Below are 20,828 nucleotides of genomic sequence, written 5' to 3' on the forward strand. Positions count from 1 at the left end.
CGCTCATACACTTAATAAGATATAGAAAACTGGCAGGGAGCAAGTAACTGATAAAGAATATGGTATGATGTGTTAATTTCATGATCTATAGATTAATCATTATTTTAAAAAAAAATAAAGAAAAAATTCGGAAGAATTAAAACATTATGTTTTTCTCTGAGATAAATAATATACAAATATGATGAAATTATAAAATATTGGGAAATTGTTTTAATGTTAAATACACATCAATGCCTGATCACACTGTACATTGTATATAATATTATTAGATTAAAGCAGCAAATTATGATGTGTATAGTATTATAATTATAAACCGCATACATGTAATACTTCTATCATTCAAAGAAACAGGGTAGCAGGTGATATTTATATCATTCGACGAAACTGGTTGATTAGTCCATTACAAAAAATATTGTCATCTTTAAATCCTTATAACAAACTGCAAAGATTACTCTCCTTATATCATATAAAAAAAACTTCTTGTAGATTCACAACAATACACATTACTATGACATATGAGTCAAAAGCAATGAATCGAAGAATCATATTTGTATATCTCCAGTAAGTTTGTCTTGAATGGAAAAGAAACACTATTTGATCAACACGTATAAAACAATCGCAGAGTAAATAATCAATGAAGTTGATGTGTGATTGTACTGCTCGGCCAATTATCAACTACAGCAGATCTAGCTAAAACCAACTAAACCTTACGGATATCCGGTGTTAAAGCTTAGACCACTCGGGAATGGAGGGCAACAAATGATATTTTCTTGTTTGTCTACATTGGAGTGAATTACTGATCCTAGTTCTATTTAAGTTTCATTTGCTATTAATGAAAAATGCAATAAACTGAGAAGCAGTATAGAGTGAGTGCACTGTACAGAGATGATTAAACAGGTCGTTACTTCTACTTGGAACATGTGGCGTGAATAGAAATAAAACATCATTAGCCCGCCCGTGATTTGTCTGATACCAGTATTGATCCACTGTACTAAAAATGTTCTCCTGAAGATGGCTTAGTCTTTTATGGGCATGGGTCATTAAACGTACTCTACCGTGCACATAGGGAATGAACATGTCTTGATCATGGTTTTGTATGCTATTAACGGGGAAAAAAGGAACTGTTAGTTAAACTATACAGAAATCCATGTCTAAACGGGTTATTTTTGGAATTTTAGATAAGCTCAAATTTAACACTGCAAAACGTGTCCGATATCTGTAGTAGTATATCGATGAAACATTAATTTTATCCGTCAGTGTTTCTAGTGGCTTATTTTTTCCCACTGAATTAAGGATGTAAGAAATCTGCTAAAACAAATTCTATGGTATGGTACAATGGCCCCATCATCTATTAAATCACCTACGCTTTCAATATTTGAGAAAGAGTGATGGCAATTTTGATGAAAGGTAAGATATTTTTGTCTGAAACGTGTTATTATTACAATACTTATTTCATATTCAGGGTTACGATAAAACTGATGTGACCAAATAACTACAATACAATGATATTCAGACACACACACACACACACAACACACACACACACACACACACAAACACACACACACACAAACGTGACAGTATATATATATATATATATTGTCATGTTAATTAGTGCAACAAAGAATGTAAAAAGCTACAAATTGATTAACCGAGGTTCATTGTAGGTCAGAAAATCTCAGAATGACGGTAATGACCTGTGTGACTTGTGGGATCTCGGTATATCTAGACATTTTTTGTCTAGGAACAAGCACATCATCCATTTGCATTATTCCTTATATTTTTTCTATAGCACCAGCTATACTATGGGGAGCTTAATACGCTTTTTTATATCTATTTTAAAAATAAAACTCATAATTGGTTCTCTCCGCTTGCATGTATTATCAAATGTAAACCTGTATAGGTCCATAGGTAGTATTTAATGTGTATACCATTTGCACCCCTCTTTGATAAGAAAATTCTCTAAAAAAATTAAAACATTAAATTTCTAAAAATATCTAATAACTAAAACCCTCAGCTTATCCTTCAACAATTCAAACATTTAAAGAAAAACTTGCACAGTAAGTTAAATGTAATAATTTTATTTTATATATAATTTGAATTAGATTTGATCAACAGCAATAGTCGTGATAATTTGAGGTCATTGATCTTGAAGAAATCCATTGTTCTATTTGAGAAGACACTAAGAAGTTTATAAAAATGAGGAATATTTGCAAAGGCATGCGTAAGCTTTGTGTGGCTACAGGAAACAGAATTCATCAATACGTTGGTGGGCGGACGGACTGTCATTGCATCTAAAACGAAGTTCAAATGAAATGCCGTCTGAGACGTACGCTCTGCGACCTACTAGATGCTTAGTGTGTGGTAGGCAAGATAACTCGAGCAGAATAGCATCCACAGGCGCCCTGCCAGTTCAGTGTTATTCATCAGCTACTCGCCAGACTTCTGTTTTTGGATGATACGATGTAATTATTTCTTATGGTACAAAAAAGGAATGATATCTTTGGATTGCAAATGACGTCATTGCAGCGTTCTGAAAATAGCCAAAATAACTCGGACAAGAAAAGATTTTAAAAAGACATACGTGTAAAAATATAAACGAAAGATACATCTTTTATTAGCAGGTGTCCAAATCTAATTAAAACGTCATGTCGGTATGGTCAAACTATTTTCACGCATGTAATATCGAATTGTCATTTAGTCATTCATTTCCATGAAAAATATAAAACATGGTGTATGTACATGTCCCTACATGTCCCCATTCGTTTTAACAAAGATATCTTTTGTACAATAAAAGCGACATAATCCAAGCATTGTAAGCAGTTTCAGTGTTGGTAATTTGTATTTTAGAAAACCTGCAATTATTTGAAAACATATCGCTTTCGTGATCCCAAGTCTCTATTCTGTAAAATGAAATAATAGTGTGTATACAAAGATGTCATTTATTGATTGATTTCCTACATGTTTCAACTCATTCCTGCTTTTGACTCATTTCATTGCCAATATTATGGCATGGAAAAAGATATCTGGAATCACGTGGTACATCTGTAATTATACGGAAATTGATTTACATTACCTATACATATATCTAATGTAAATTACATTGCTTCTAATAGTAATACCCTAATGATTGAATACACGTGTACATATTATAAGAAAATATCAGAATAGAAATTATTTGATGAAGCAGAAGACGCTTGCTCTTCCGGAGTACCTGATCATCTTATCTTGTTATCCTTGTACTTTTTCAGGAGTCTCCGTGTAAACCTTTTTGCGTTCTTACAAGTATTTTGCCGAATGTTTAATTAATTTGATTTTGGATTATGATTACTTTGGCAGTTTCTTTGCTTGGGCAATTACTGATGTGTATTACTAAGCTATATTAAAACATGTTATCAATTGAAATGAAATTATATATGTGAACCCTAAGACGTTGTCAGAAAATATTTTTACTTGGTTTATTTTAACCTGAATTACACATTGGCTAAAGCTTTCGTTTAAAATTGAAAATATGTATTAGCTTTCTTTCAATAAAACAACAAAAGTTGTTGGGAGTCATATCTGCTATAGCATTTTTTGTCATAATGTCTCCCGCAATACTTTCTATTAATTTCACATTTTTATAGAAATTCAAATGTCATTTCTTTAAAAAATTGTTTACATTGTAATTAATCATTATCAGGGCCTTGAATTAACCGCCGCGCTTTTCTACAGTTTGCTCGCAGATGTTGTGGGTGGTAATGCAGTCACTGTACATTCTACGTCCTAACGCTGTAGACTATCATTTGTTAATATGTTAAGGAAGAGGTGTGTGTTGGCATTATATCAAGCTGCTGCTTTCTCCTATTTATTTCTTTATGTTTCTCAACAGAACATATTCTTTAAATAATAATAATTCTTACTCTTTTAGTTATTTTATTTTAGTTCGTTGTTGCTCATAAAAATATATCATTTTTGTAAATGTTTTCGTAACCATGATACGTTGCGAACTCCTATTTGTTTCTGTGAGAGAATATCTGGATTTAAATACGGAAAATGCATAAAACCGATCCACAAAGGGAAACCCTAAAGTATAGATTGATAGAAAAAACCTGAATAACAGTTACATCTAAATAAAACGAGAAATGTGTTCTTAGAATAGTATCAGTTTAATACTTCTTATGGTTCTCATTAGGCTAAGACGTCGACATCGATGATATATTGTAGGCACAAACGTCAGGACTAACATCCTGTAACTAACTGTTGACAAAACTATATCTGGCATCAGCGGGAGACACGACTTCGGATACTGTCGATATAAATCTACCACGACCGCTAGAAAAATTGATTTCCATGTTTTATGGAAACCCTTGATGGTCCGGCAAGTATACTCATGCCTTTTCCCCCCAGAAATAGAAACAGTATATATATAAAACACCAGACAAATCGATACACCACGCATGCAAATCTGAAAAAAGTTTAGGATCATAAATCATTAATCTTGTGCATGTGTATATACTGTTTATTGCAGCAAAATAATATGTTTTCATGTACAATATTTCGTTAAACAGATATATCTGAAACTAACGTCAAAAAAGTCTTCAATTAAGGTATTGATTTTGCTAAGTATGCAGTGAGTTACCTTAGCTCGCAATGGACATGTCGAGTAACAGTCAATCCAATTACACGACTTTGATACATGCCAGGAAATGTACCATTTTAATGAAGGATAGTATTAAAAAGCTGGATATGTTTATAGATAACATCAATCAAGTTTATCGATATTTCAAAAAAAATGTACAGTTGGACATTACGATAATAGAGATGATTCAGATTCAAATAGACTTTCTTGGGCGGTATTTAATCAGATTGTCGTCTATTCATTGATCGCCTCGGGATACATGTTTCACAATGTAGTGCAAATAGGCAATCTGGGGATCCAATCCATTAACATTCACCTCTGTGTTTGGGTTTTGTATTTCTAATTCTCTAAAGTTTAGAACCTATGCTTTCAACACAAATGATGAACCGATCCAATAGTTCGTTTGTCGGGTTGTTGGCATACAGGCGCTTTAGCGGGATTGATATATATATATAAGCTTCCTTTTCCAGACATCCATCATATTAATTGGATAATCTACAGCGTGAAGAATTGGTATGGATTTACATTGACTAAGTCTGTCCATAGGTCTACACTCTAATTCCTGGAGGTATTTCTCACAGATGGTAAGTGATAACAAACGCGATGTGAGGTACACGGATCATATATTTGTAAACACGATGCCGCAAATCCCTGCCTTTATCTATCCTTTACACTTGATCAAATTGTTGGTAAGACCTAAACAATATTATCGTCAATGAGTACATTACTTTATTACACACATTATAGACACACCCTAATTTCAAATATTTACTTTGATATTTACATCAATCGTTTTGATGTTTAATTGTTCATTTCTGAAAAAAAAAATAAAATAAAAGAAATACCAACACGTCAACATAGCCACAATCCAAAGATTTATGAGACTCCCGGAAAGTTACAAGGAGAATAACACCAGCTGTTCCGGAAGAGTAAGCGTCTTCTGCTTCATCGACGACTCTCGCCGTGTTAATCTTTTTGAAAATTTAATCCGTACATGTATTTCAAATCATCACGGTTCTGTATGTTTAAAACAGCGAAAATGCACAAGTCTATATGAGTCATCTTTTTATATGGTTTCGCTTGTAGTTATTCCGCAAATACAATTACTAATACAGTATTATGACATTTACATAAAAAAATAATATGTATCAAAGTTTACCAGATACTGTTCAAAGTTAAGAAATATTTTCAACATCATAATTATATCTGCTTTAGACGGAAAGTATTAACTGAAAACTCTATGTAATTTGTAGGAAAAAAGAAATATATAAAACAGTTAGAAACTTCCTTGGTAGGTAAGACCATTCTTTACTAAAAAGTGTAAGAAAGAAAGAAAGAAAGAAAGACAGAGAAAGAAAGAAAGAAAATAAAGAGATGAAAAGATTTGATAATGCTTTTCCATATGAATGAAGAAATAGAAAATACTTGAAAATGTATCCGGAGAATTGTTCATCGACATTATTTAGCATATAAGCAGTAAATGAGCGATTAAACAGTCCCAGCATGAGTATTCTGTTCTCGAATTAGCTACACGGTGACACCCTTCTCAAAGGCTTACTATTAACCGAACCGGACATAATAGTGTGGAATCCGTGATGGTCAACTGTCTGGGGTCGTTCAATACTCGTTGTCTGTAATAATGGTATATGGTAACATCCGTAACACATCACTGTAACCATACGTCCAAGGCAACAATAATCGATAAAAATGGATTGAGATAAGAGAGTCAAAGGCTCATAAACTTTAGCTATTTAGACAGGTTGAAAGGAAGTATATTACGGAATAACAGCAAGGTAAGGAGAAATAGCCATATCAATATTCTATACACATATAAGTATAACCGATCTGATTGACCCAGTCGGTCCGCAGGTCATATCTATCTTTTCAACGTTTTGTTCCGTGTGTACTTAATGTTTGCGTATCTATACATAGATCGCTAATTGACCTTTACTGTTATGAAGACGAAGAAGTTCCAAATGAAATATATTAAGCGCTGCGTGGAAGATACATTGCACAATATTCAATTTCCTCAGGGAGAAAACGTGTGCTCGAGCTGCGACCAAAACAACGAGAGAGAAACTTGTGTGATAGATTAGATTTGTGCTGTAATTAGAAAAAAAAAATGATTTCAATGTTATTATAAATTAATCAAACATATCTTATGTACATTATAGTTTACATAATACGGTGTAAACACAAACCAATTAGCCTTCAACTTCAATATGATAATGCACAGTTATCCTTTAATACGTATTCATTGTGATTTTTCAACCATTTTATGATAGTAACACGCCCGCACCTACAACCTGGGCGGTGACTCTGTATGAAGTGTAGCTACATTATCGCGAATTCATATACTGTTTACCTTGTGGTACAGTACACACGTCTCTAACCCATCGATACTCCGGTAGTAAATAAGGGTAGTCTTGAAAAACAGGCGACGTAGGAATTGGAATTGGATAGCAGATATTTCGGCAGATTAAGCTTGTACAATGTTCATGGGTGGTCAGATTATCTAGTTGAGTCTACATGTACCCGGATCAGTTGTTTAGTTGCGAAGGTCATTCACATTTAAAATAGGATAAGATATCACTTAATTTCACGTTACTTGGAGTATCTCAAATATTGTTGTAACACGCGTAGTGAAGCAGTAAAAACAGTGTGCTGGAACCGATTTTGGTAAATGATTTGTTATTCGTCGGTGAAAATAGTGAAAATGGTTAGATTCAAGGAAACAATATATAAGTAAAATGGAACAAAATATATGTGTTCCGTCTGAGCTTTGAGGCTTGCCATTATCGAGATCAGTGGTTTAGCTACGGTACCATGACTTTATCGACTGTTTATTCAAGAGGACACGGAGCCGCTAATCTAGAAAATTTCTGGTGGTAGATTGCTACTTCAGAAAAAAGTAGCCGATAAGTTTCTGGAATAGATAGAGTTGTTTAGATGCATTGCAATTCTGACTATTTCAAATATTCATATGCTCTAGTGTTAACAAAATGGTGAGACAGCGTTTAACAGCGCGTATTTCGGCAAGTAAATCATGTATGGTATATTCGTGTGGTCACGCCATCTAATTTAATCAATATATACTCAAGTAAGATGGTGTATACTCGCTACGGTCGTTAACGTAAAAAATTCTGATTATATAACAACTTTTTTCTAATCTTTACTTGGATGAATAGATTATGATGTGACTACCTCGCTCCGTCTGATTCAAACAACATAGATGTTAGTCTATAATATTTTAAAGTTTTCATTAGCTAGATATAGTTGTGAAAAGAACAGGTTGTCTTTGAGTTTCGATATAAACCTCCATACCGGGTATGAATCATGACCTAACAATTCAAATTTAGAAGAATCAGTCACTATATTTCAAAAAACGCTCTAATGTACTGAAAGTTTATTTTTGTTTATCTACCTTTTTGGCCTTTCGCTCTTTGGGTTCTACAATGTAGCATTGCACAAGAGAAGGGTGTGACAGCCATGTTTTTTGTTCGGTACATAGCACAATACATATATTAAAGTAATAGTAAAATAGCAAATCATCAGACTCGTCTGACTACATCATACACATATAATATGTACATAATTTCCTGATGAAAAAACAACATGTATTAATTCATACTGTCGCTCATATCGTGAGCTGTCATGTACACGGTAGATTAATCCCCTCTTCAATACAAAATGACTTTTGATTCGTCCATCCTTTGAAGCAATTTGACCTCCCTTGTTGGTTTAACCTTGGTCTGTCACGAAGCCAGAATCTGATAATTGGAAGCGTTGTCGGGACTGTGAAATGGTTATCAAAATTCTGACAGATTGCGACCGACCGGAAGTCCGTACGACGATGATTGACGTATCGATGGGGTAAACGTGGAGGCGCCGATGAAAAAGTGGTATAAAAACGTGATGTTCGTCAATAACATCCTATTTTTGTCTGTTTCCCGAACTGTCAATATCTCGTATTCACAAACACTATATGCATCGTAATGATAGGTATTGATTTTCTGTTAGACCATCTCAATAACTGTTAGCATCGGAGTACATGATATGTATACTTTATAAGAATTGTGGCACCAGTAGACGAACTAGCACCAAGTGAAAACGTTAGCGTAAATGATGATGCCGCGCCCCTCAACAATTGACGTGTTCCTGAAGAATTAAGATCTATATATAGTTACCAGAGCCAACAAAAAGTTTAGGAATATAGCATGTATCCATTTTTAGATTTCCATTAAGACATTTTCTTCTTTTATGTTTTACAAAAGCTTGGAGAGAATTTTGGAAGTTAGGAATAAAGTGGGATATTCAATATTCCATGTCCATCCAAAAATAACAATTAATTTGACATTTTCTTCGAGTCTGCCTGAATGTTAGTCAGAATATTCCTATTTTTATAAGTGTGAACCACATTATATGGTAATCGTATTAAACGGGATATTCCGCTCAAGTTGCAAAATTTCTGGCTGCTGTGTTCCTTTTTAAGAACGCATTCTAATGACTTTTAAAACTATTGTTAGCATCAAAATATCTGTCCTATGGTCAGTTTGGACATGCGAAATCGGTGGAAATAGTCGACGCTAATATAAATTTAACCGTTTAAATATAATCAGTCAGAAAATCCAAAACAGAAGGATCCCTGGATTAAAGATTTCATGTAGATTATTGGGTAAACGCACAAGTGTGTATTATCTTCACTAAACTCTCTGCTGGAGTTGTAATTTAATTTCTTCATTACGTTTATTTTCTGTTGATATTATGATTAACATAAATATGTCATTCTGTTTGGCTAATGACAACGCAAACCTTGTAGGGCGCAATCAGGGCAACGCTAACGTTTGTAACAATGTAAACCTTGTAGGACGCAATCAGGGCAACGCTAACGTTTATAACAACGCAAACCTTGTAGGACGCAATCAGGGCAACGCTAGCGTTTATAACAACGTAAACCTTGTGGGACGCAATCAGGGCAACGCTAACGTTTATAACAACGCAAACCTTGTAGGACGCAATCAGGGCAACGCTAACGTTTATAACAACGCAAACCTTGTAGGACGCAATCAGGGCAACGCTAACGTTTGTAACAATGTAAACCTTGTAGGACGCAATCAGGGCAACGCTAACGTTTATAACAACGCAAACCTTGTAGGACGCAATCAGGACAACGCTAGCGTTTATAACAACGTAAACCTTGTGGGACGCAATCAGGGCAACGCTAACGTTTATAACAACGCAAACCTTGTAGGACGCAATCAGGGCAACGCTAACGTTTATAACAACGCAAACCTTGTAGGACGCAATCAGGGCAACGCTAACGTTTGTAACAATGTAAACCTTGTAGGACGCAATCAGGGCAACGCTAACGTTTATAACAACGCAAACCTTGTAGGACGCAATCAGGACAACGCTAACGTTTGTAACAACGTAAACCTTGTAGGACGCAATCAGGGCAACGCTAACGTTTGTAACACAAATCTTGTAGGGTGCAATCAGGGCAACGCTAGCGTTTATAACAACGCAAACCTTGTAGGACGCAATCAGGACAACGCTAACGTTTTTAACAACGTAAACCTTGTAGGACGCAATCAGGGCAACGCTAACGTTTGTAACACAAACCTTGTAGCGCGCAATCAGGGCAACGCTAACGTTTATAACAACGCAAACCTTGTAGGACGCAATCAGGGCAACGCAAACGTTTGTAACAACGAAAACCTTGTATGACGCAATCAGGGCGCCGCTAACCTACATTGTATAAAGAATTTCCGCAAATTAAATAAGATCATATGGCTATCAAAATGGTCAATTGAGGTGTACTTTCTACATAAAAAACATAAGTAGAATTTATTTTTACAATTTTCTTCAAAAAAATCTTATGAAAACTGATCTTGTGCCAGATATTCCTTTATTCGTAATCCAATTTCTATTTTGCGCACTGAAACAACAAACCTTATCAGATCAGTACATTGGGAAAAACATTTCTGGTTGTAAGAGATAACAGAATGAACAATAAGTGGACCATGAACTCTCTCAACAACATTGTCGAACTTATATGTGAAGTATTTTGAGGGGTTAGTTATATTTGTATAGAGAAGATTGCAGAAGAGTCACAAAAGCCTGTAGCACTATTTAATGAAAAAAAAAACATGCATCACACAGCTATTTCGTCCTTCTAAGATTCGTAAGTGATTTTAAGGGCTTAAAGTTTGAAGCCTGAGAGGTGAATAAGGTAAATACAAGGTGATGGAAAGAAATGTTAACATCTAGTTTGGGCGGTGCATTAGCCGCATAATTTACTAAATTTCGCAATTTTTATATATCTGACAATTTTACAGCAACGTTAAGTACATGTGTGTAAATTTATGTGAAAAATGATTTGCTCTGTTGTGAAGGCGTTTCCTGTTCCTTTGACACCATCTGCTATAGACATCTATATCATATAGAAGAAACATCCGTTTTCAACTGTTAGATCCGGAGACGATCCGGAAACAATGCCATCAAAAAGTAACTCTGCATGTAGCAACATAATAAATGTTGTTTTACCATGGCAATGAAATTGAACTCATCATATTTCAGCCCAGATGTTTGCTTAACTCTGTCAGAATACAGGGTTCACTACCCAGTGTCTTTGTCTCGCAAAACGTTGATCTAGGAGATCGATGCAAGACACACAAAGGCACACCCCCTCTTGTTATATACGGTAACGTTTTCAACACTTGATTATATACAGATCGATTTAAAGGGATTGCGATGCAGTGCACTAGACAATTGTAAATAACATATCAACGTCAATTTCGCATCAGAAACATGGAAATATCCTTCATGACACAAGGTAAAGCCAATGTGAGAGTTTCGGATATTGATTATTGGCAACGAAAGTTTCGATTGGTATATAATGCATTGTGCAGTTGGTTTCTTCTTCTTCGTTTTCTTCTTCTTCTTCCTTCTTCTTCTTCTTTTTTTTTTTTTTTTTTTTTGACTGGAAGGATGAAACACATCGATAGATAATAAAAGTCTATACCATATGAAAAATGACAGTAATGAAACCTATTCAATAGAGATTTTAACGCTTAATGCACAGTGGCAATGCATCCAGGTAACAAAATCGTATCAAAAGAAACGCATGTGGAATCACTTTTAAATAACAAATTAGAATTAGATACAGCATGACAAACAGACATATTAAATTGCATTGCACACCTGTTTCATCTTCCTAGGACTCGTCATTGGTGCAGGAGGCCTTAATTGTTGATAACTAAACTGTAGGAGGCGCTGAGGCACAAATTGTGCCGCTTAGTGAGGAGGATACTGGCCAATTAATTCAATATGAGTGCATACGGGCAGTTATTTCGAAGGACGCGCCAGTAAACCCCCAACTGAGAACCCCTGTGGTTTACTGGACAGGTGTGAACTATAGTCATCTCTTTCATGGACTAATTTCTCATCGTCCGGCTTTATGTCCTATAGGATTTCACACTTTACTATAGTCAGTATACGAAGAAATCATCTGATCTGGTCAGGGACGTATGCTAAAGACACCCCAGGATTTGGTTAAACAAATAAAACTGCGAGAACATTCAGAATTTGGAAATACATTTTAACAGAGCAATTGATAATTACTGTAACAATTGGAATTTGAAGATTAACAACTGGAAATTATTTTTTAAGGATTCGGATTGGATCCCGTTAACTATGTCTTTAAGTAACCCATTACACTAAGGGAAAGGACAATGATTAGAAATTTACTGACACAGCATTTTCAAAAAGACCTTTTTTATTTCTCATTAAGATTGATCACTTTTTTGTAGTCCTTTTACGTGGTTGTTACAACATGAAACCAAGGTCTTAATTTTCAAGGGACAAGTCCGTGATTGTTATGCAAGTCCAATGTAATGATATACAATGTACTAAATGCGATACTAACACGCCAACATGATTAAGTCTACTCTAAGCCAAGTCTTGCATGTCAACTGTGTCAGGTAAATTCAGAAACGTATAATAGGGAGATTTAAGACTCCCTTTTCCTAGTTGTTTCAAATGCTAGAAAATGCATGTTTTCTTTATTTTGATGATAATGATCATGGAGTTAATTAGATATAATTAGTGTTGCTGTGCTCAATTACCATTATTCTCCGAATGTTCCTAATAATTTTTTTCCAAACAAACAGTATAGTAGAAATCTGAATTTTTGAATTGATCTCGCTAACTTTTGTGACGAATACTTTTTGTTTAGTTTAGATTTTTAAAAAAACAAAACGCGAGTTTGAGCTATTCACATCTGAAATATCACTAAAAATCTCAATAATATTCCGTCTGATCAATGTAATTTATGATTCGTTGTTTTGATTTAGTATTACTATTATTTTTGTTACGAAAATGGGATTCCTTTTTCACTATTCGACAAATTGGTTCTGGTCAGGCCAGTCAGTGCAAAAACTGCATATATTTTGTAGTGAGGAGGCACAGGTAACTAACAAACTGGATGCTTTCACGGCTCAATGAGCAGACACAAAAGCGAACACCAGAAAAGCATCCACTGCCCTCTGTAATATGTCCCTGTGAACAATGCCTGTTTATAATTTTGAATCTGAGACCTAAATGTCTCTTTTTGATCATGTTGGTCGGATTGGAAAGGAAAAGGTACTGCTTGATAATTCGTGGTTAACTTCAATGATTGAAACAATGTAGCAATCGTGAAATTTGGAAATTACCACGTGTAACACCCCCTTAGGTGTAAATGTATAATTGGCCGTTCATTGTCACGTTATTTCTGATAGGACGGGTGGGGAGCGGAGGATAAAAAAAGACTTCCGCCGAGGTGTAAAAGTCAACTGCCCTGAGGCGTATATAGCAATTAGTACATATGTCTAGGACACGGGTAAACTTAATTATGACGAGCCGAGCAGTACATGGGACATTTTTGGGTGGCGTAAACAAACGTCACTAATATGAGCTGTGCAAAGATGATAGCAATATTGTGAGAAAATAATTGCTAAAATAAATAACCGAGACATTAAAATAAACTCCAGTAATTGTTGATACTCACATACTGTGAACTATGTTTTGGTTATAACTTTGCCGCTGTGTGGAAATGTGTTTATATTTTATGATTCACTTCCATGATTAAGTACGGAATCCTTTATTTTGAAGATATCAAATGTACTTTGATCAGATATATACTTTTAGTATATATAAATAGCAGTTCGTCTGACGTAACATCGATGCCGTGTTTACCTCTACAGTGATGGGACTTTCCGTGAACTGAAATCATATGCCATTTTCACCTTAAAAAGGACACAAGTAATTTTCAATTAATATTTGTCAAAGTTACATTAATGTGTTGGAAAGTTACTATACGTGATAGCCAGAGGCATGTATTTAGAGATTTTGGCGTGATATAGCTTTTATTTCACATTGAAGTTGTCAAAATAATCTTTTTGTTAAAAAGTTGGTGAGACTATGAAGGACATTCACGTGTAAGTTTCAGCTAAAATTGGCACAATTAATTTTCATCTAAAATTTATAAAAAATGTATATTTGTAACGAAGAAACATCAAATTTACTGATCAGAGGCATTCATTTTGGATTTTTTCTCTGCATAACGATATATTAATATTTTTCTGAAATGCCGCTATGTAATCTATAGTAAAAAAATCGTTCCCTTGGAGCGGGAAATCCGCGCATGCGTGTCGCGGTATGTCCTCAATAGCTGCATATGGCTAATTCCAGGAGGAAGTCAAGTAAATAATTATACATTCTGGCCCCTACCATTATGTAAAGGTATTAAAACATGACATAAGGACATATTAAAACCTCTGATGATAGACAATAGAGCTTTTATAGCAATATGAAATTATAAAATTATATGTTTAGAAATACGTTTTTATTTTGTTTCAAAAAGGCAGTGGTACAGTGCAATATAATATCGCGGCTATATAGAGTCAATTTTGTAAAGGGTTGTAGAATCAATAACTCAATTTCAGCTTTTCTGTATGATTAAGCCATTCTGATACTAACTGCTCACAATAGAACAGTCAGTTGCTTATAAAATTGTGTCTGACCAGATCAAATGAAGTTGTTCAAACATCCTAATTAAAACCAACGGCAACTTGATAACGAATGCAGAAAGTTATTAAATGAAAGTACAGAAAAAATCTTCCCGGTACATATTGAACTATCACCCAGTCAATGAGTGAATGTTTTATCGTCCAATAGAAGACTTAGAATTTCACCTTGTTTATCAATATCCGTTATATCACGTGACTTAAACGTTTTCCGGTTTGGTTGTATTTTGTTCATCTGTACACGTTCTAATAGACTATATTTCTATATATCCAATAGCTGTCGTTATGTGACTGCCTTCAACTTTTTTACATTTAATAGCCATTACGTGTACAACTATGTCAAACATAAATTGGTCCACCTATTAACAGCCAAGGTCATGTAAAGTCCTACTTCCCGGCGACTGTTTCAAGTAGGCATCAAACCCGCGACCCAAAAGCTTGTAATGAAAACGGTCAAACATTTTAGTAACTCCACCACCGCCATACCAACAAAAGCAATCAGTAAGGACACTATCGAGGGATTTGAACTTCGATCAAATGGGAACGAAATGTTAACCAGCGTGACCAACATGCAAATAAACTAACATGAAATACACCCAGCTTCTTATATCACAAAGAAATACAATCATTCTTAATGAGATCATTAGGACGAAGGTAAACTTCCGCATAATTGATATCAAACTGCAACTCTCGAAACCATGAGTTGTGAGTTTGTCTGTGAGTTGTAGACATATTGCATGATGACGAGAATCAAATCATTATGCTTTCGTATATAGAGAAAGCGATGAGAAGTTTTCATATACAAAAGCAGCTTTGCTTACAATAAAATCTTTAGAAACAGAAATTTCGTTGCGTACGTTATACCATTAATCAAATCTTCTTTTTGTAATTTTTGAAAAAATATTGATTGATTCAACCTAAGATTTCTTTGCAATGTACGCTCGAACTAATTGCGTCATTTAGATAATTATCATTGCTGTAGTTACACGTCTTCGATCGAAACGAACATCCAGTAAGTTATTGAGCGTGAATTTCATATGTCTATTCCATCCGCGCTGCTGACAGACAACTTCTAAAGGCGGTAATGATTTATATACTGCGAAATACCCCCAGACGAACACTTGATATCCACCACAGCGTTGAGATGAAAAATGAATATTTTGCACACATGACGTACAATCGATGAAATTTGTAAAAGTCTTTTACATTTACTTGGTAAGTTACTACAGACAAAAACTGATCTGAAAATCGGTAGTCAAAATGGTACATTCTAAACGAACGTTTCATTACCTCTACGCTCCAAAATAACCATACTAAACAGATTCAGAAATGCGTGCTCATACACGTTTAGTCCCTCAACAGATTACTGGAAGAACATTTTCTCCAATTTAGCCATTTATGATACATCTTGGTTGGATTTTACCGTTAGTCCAGGGGAAAAACAGATATCATAGATCGTATCCAAAATCCGTCGGAAGCGCTTCGAAATTGCAAATCTTGCCGAGAAACAGTAATCATCATTTTAGTATGATTTGGGGAATTCGAAATCTGTAACTAATTATGTTGCTGACGTCGTATTCTCTATACATGTATGTGTACATAAGATTAATGACAACCGAGAGCCAGTGTACATTCCAGTATTGGATTTGTCTTGGATTCATTCCATTCTATTTCCAAAACAACTGTTAGTTCGACGAAAATCTAAATGTAGCATCAGATTTTTTTTAAAAAGCAAGACCAAAACCTTGAATAAGGTAAAGCTGAAGCTTAAACCAATAAATGTATCAGAATTATGATTTACGAGGATTTGTTTTATCACATTATTGCATAACTATTTTATATTCTTTAATGTTGTTGTTAAGGAAATCTCACACTTTAACTTCCAAAGTTATATGCATTCATCACAATGTGCATTGTATTATTTAAAGATAAAGTATTTCCTTTAATTCTCTACGTCTGTATTTATTGTACTTACATAGCGATGATTAAATAAATGAATGTTATCATCCAGATGTAAATGCACTTCGATGCAGGTAGAGTAAATAAAAAAAATCATTATTCTTACATTTGATAGCCATCCATTTTCATCAAAGATACAAAAAAAACTAGTGACCTTGTAAACATTGTAAATTGAACTCCAAAATTATGCCAGAAACCATAAATAGTGGTCGTCTATTAGACGGTTCTAAGCATAAAATGGTGAAATCGATGTCTTTCACTTACGTGTTTACATATATACATGTATATATATATCATCATATATCATGTTTTGTTTCCACAGTTAAACCGCTTTTATATGAAATGTAAGAATGTAAACAAACAAACAAAGCATATTTAAATGGCAAGACCGTGTGCTCGAGTGCAAGCCTAAACGCATTGCGTTTTTATCGATAAATCCAAACATTGAGGCTATGCAATATGTGTTTAAATATTCTGATATAAAATGAACGTTAACATCGTCCATTGTTATACACACACAACTTTGGCATACGTATTAAATAAATAATGAGTTAATGACATCACATGTGAAATACTACCATAATGATGACAAACACACAGATAGGTTACCGGTAGTCAAGTGATAATTTAACGTTTATCAAATTTTCCAGCAGCAAGCTAAAGTATTTCTATAAGAAACTCAATACTAAATAATTTTCATTAATGGGATGAAATAAACGTTCAATTTAGTTGATATTCTTCTGTGATAAGCCCTGATACTTTTCACATATCTAAGGAAATCTTGTACTATTCTAGTTTTGGCATTATGGACATAGTGGGGGTTTTACTGCTTGTATACTAAGTGATTATCATCAGAGCTAGGTAACACGGTTCATTTCATGGGGTTAATTACGTAAATGGTATCGTATAATGTTTCCATCCTTCCTCGTCGAGCAGGTGTTACGTGTACCTATGACGTTTTCCTTTATTCTAAATCTCGAATAGCCATCAGTGACGCAGTACCTAGGACAATAAGTACGGTCGGATGTTATCTTCCTGGTAACGTTATATGAATTAATGATATGTTGAAATTTTATGTTCCTTCCCAGTAGATCTTAGATACAACTGAATTATTCATTTATCTATAGTTTATTCTACCTAACATGAACAGTGATCAGGTCCCAGTTGCTGTACGCGACCTTCTACGCTCTTAAACTGCCTGCATCATAGTGTATCATGCTAATTGCAATTAGGAGTAGATAAGTCAATCTGATGCTTTCATTTCTGTCAGAAGTTGAATGTAATTTTTGATCGATCTGAGCGTTTCTTTGACATAGTACTGCACTTGATCCTTGATGACCCCGTTTCGCTTTCATCGTTCATTAGGCCCAACAGCAAACCAGACTACAGCAAAATGTGACGTAGTCCTGTGAGCCCAGTTGCTATGGTAGCATTCTTAATAACACTTAATAAATATACAAATGGTGGTCCATTTAGTCTCTAAATTCATCGGTCTGGAATATGTCCAACATATGCTTTCTTTTGAAAGAGATGAGTCGCCCAGATTTGATTTACCTCATGTGGTCTGTACGGCTGTCGATATCCCCGACCTTGTGCCTAAGCCTACCAGGCGGGACTTACACTACAACCTCTAGTGCTTACTTCAATACGCGTCAATATTTTTCCTGTAGAAATGGTTGATTCCGGGATTAACCAGTCCCGAAACGTCTGTAAGAAATGAACTGATATTATAAAGTTTGCCATTTTACCTTATCTAAAGGAAAACAATGCTGCATAATATTCCATAAGCATGCAGTTGTTCTGAGAGAATAATGATTGATTTACCATATGCACTGTAGCACGTGAGCGTAGCGGGAAAACATCAATCTGCTGGGGTCTAAGGGATTGTTCGGACGTCTTGCTAGCAATGACCGCTACAGACAGAATGATAACGCTCGTAAAATGACCATTGTGTAGGGGACATGGATTTGTCACACAAAATGGACTACCTGGAAGCATGGATGGCCAATGTTGATGGTACGGTCCCATGTGATGATGAGAACGTACAGGTAAGTTTAATATGTTAGTTTTGGTTTGTTTGTTCATCTTGTTCAGTGACTCCTGTCAGCTTCCCGATAAGGTAAGCTTGGTGTTTATGTAGCTAATGGCAGCGCTCTGATAAGGCAGGTGAACACAAACATATGTTGTGATTAGATAGACACCTGTATGGGAAAATATCAACTATACACTTCCGGGTTGCTTGTAGAAATAAACAAAGAAACAGCATATTTTTTATCGTTTCGTTTCTCGTTGGTATTCTCGGAGCAAAAGCAAAAAGAAAAAAAAGTATACAAAAAATATGCCAACATTTTTTGGTCAAAAATGTGTGTCAAATAACTCTGAAAAGGCAGTTGACATATTTCATCACCATTCTCAGTACAATCTGTTTTAGGTATCGCAAAAGTATAGGAAGGAACACAAATTCATTCCACGAACCACTATCAGGATGTGTTGGTACCGTAACTACCGTTTTCATTTAGATTATGTTTTGCGTGGCTTTTAAAGGTCACACTGATATTGACTGTGCTATCAGCAAGACCACCAGTCTACTGCAACACAGGAAAAGTTGAAAGGGTTTTGGTAAAAACCATCTTTCAAACAGACTTGTGTTTCAGGAGTGTGACAAGGTTATTTTATAATAAATGTGCCTTGATCGTTTCTCTCAAAACAGGAAATCCTTCTGTAAAAAATGTAATGTTGTCATGCTAGATATGTATTTTAGTTATTCCAGTATATATCTGATATACAACAGAAAAGCTATAGTAAAATCAATGACAACCACGCTGATTTAAGGATGACGCTGGTGCCCACTCCTGCCGCAAAACAAAGTGGAAATGATTTAAATGTTGGTTGTTCTTTGCATAAAAGAGGGATTGTTCCATCGAAATGTATTCTTCTTCCTTCATTATCGGACCATCTCGCGCGCGACATACTTAATTCTAGCTGACGCTTTTGACAAGGAAATCAATGTCATTGTAAATATTCCAGCTACGTTAAATGTCACAGTACTGCCGATCTGGAAAATCTATCGGAATGAAAACACAGGATTCCTGTTATAATAAAATCTAGCTACACTGGGGTTATGACTCAATGCCACTTTTTATATGTAGCATATCAACAAGTTCGATAATGTTTATTTTAGACCTGAACGCGTTTTAGAAAAAAAGTAAAGATCTGTGTTCCAGGATTAATTATCGATAACTGGGTAGGAAGCTTTTATGACAACAGAAATAATCGCGTTTTATCTTATCCATTCTTATACATCGGAAGATTCGGCTTAAACGTTAGCCATAATGTTTAACTATACTGAAATCCCTAGCACAAGATCGATTAAGTATGTGTAGACAAATAATATATTTATTACGAAGACCGTTAAAAAGTACAGATGCAATCAAAACAGATGATTTTGCAAGTTAAACACTTTCTGTTACGTCACTCGAGATTTCCATTTAATCATATGCAATGAAGCCAAATTTCTAAAAAAAGACAAGATTATTTTACAGAGGGTTATGGCTTATGGCGGTAACCATTACTGTTCTACCTAGTCGCCATTATCCTGTACCTACCACAATACATTCGAGCAAACTCCAGCAACCACGCATCAACTACAGAAATAGTTCTGAAAACAATTGAATATGTTATAATGAATGATATTCCAGTAACAACAAGTAACTCAATCAGGCATAAATTCGATAAAAATGAATGCTTGAGCGAAAAAAAAATCACTGTAGTTTTCATTAATAATGAATCCTTATTCAACAACCAGCTTGTGAGTGCAAGACTTCATATTTATATCTTATAAACACACGACAATCTACCACCATCTTGCCAACTTCGGACTTTCAACTACCATCGTGGTATACCGACTATTATTGTCGAAATCCACCACTATCTCGGGAATTCTGGACACTACCAATTGTCACCATGTTCAAAACCGGTTTACTCATTTCAATTTGTTGAAAACATGAATATGAATGAACTATGACAATATGAACACAGAAATAATGATTTCAATAATTACCAAATTAGAATCACTTAATATACTCACTTAGACATGCTAACAATGTGTAATGTTAATTTATCATACTCCCTTTACAACTACAAACAGTGTTACAAACGTCTCACCAACTACGACCATGTTT

General features: G+C 34.9%; 2 protein-coding genes across 2 annotated transcripts in view; both read left to right on the forward strand.

Moving 5' to 3' along the window:
- Positions 1 to 9,400: 9,400 nt before the first annotated feature.
- On the forward strand, positions 9,401 to 10,348 carry LOC132543092 (GATA zinc finger domain-containing protein 14-like). Its single transcript, XM_060206545.1, has one exon. The coding sequence runs from the start codon at positions 9,401 to 9,403 to the stop codon at positions 10,346 to 10,348; it is 948 nt and encodes a 315-aa protein (XP_060062528.1).
- Positions 10,349 to 18,608: 8,260 nt separating this feature from the next.
- The window catches only part of LOC132543126 (potassium/sodium hyperpolarization-activated cyclic nucleotide-gated channel 3-like), a 78,593-nt gene continuing 76,373 nt past the window's right edge, over positions 18,609 to 20,828 (forward strand). The window contains exon 1 of the mRNA XM_060206588.1: positions 18,609 to 18,695. Within this exon, the coding sequence (XP_060062571.1) occupies positions 18,609 to 18,695 (87 nt within the window). The remainder of the gene's footprint in view (positions 18,696 to 20,828) is intronic.

This window comes from Ylistrum balloti, unplaced genomic scaffold (assembly GCF_031769215.1).
Source record: "Ylistrum balloti isolate Yb309-2 unplaced genomic scaffold, AGI_CSIRO_Ybal_v1 Utg369740, whole genome shotgun sequence".
Classification (NCBI taxonomy): Eukaryota; Metazoa; Mollusca; class Bivalvia; order Pectinida; family Pectinidae; genus Ylistrum; species Ylistrum balloti.

Excerpts from the sequence above, each read along its gene's own strand:
- LOC132543092 (XM_060206545.1), top strand. The coding sequence starts at position 9,401 with ATGTCATTCTGTTTGGCTAATGACAACGCAAACCTTGTAGGGCGCAAT.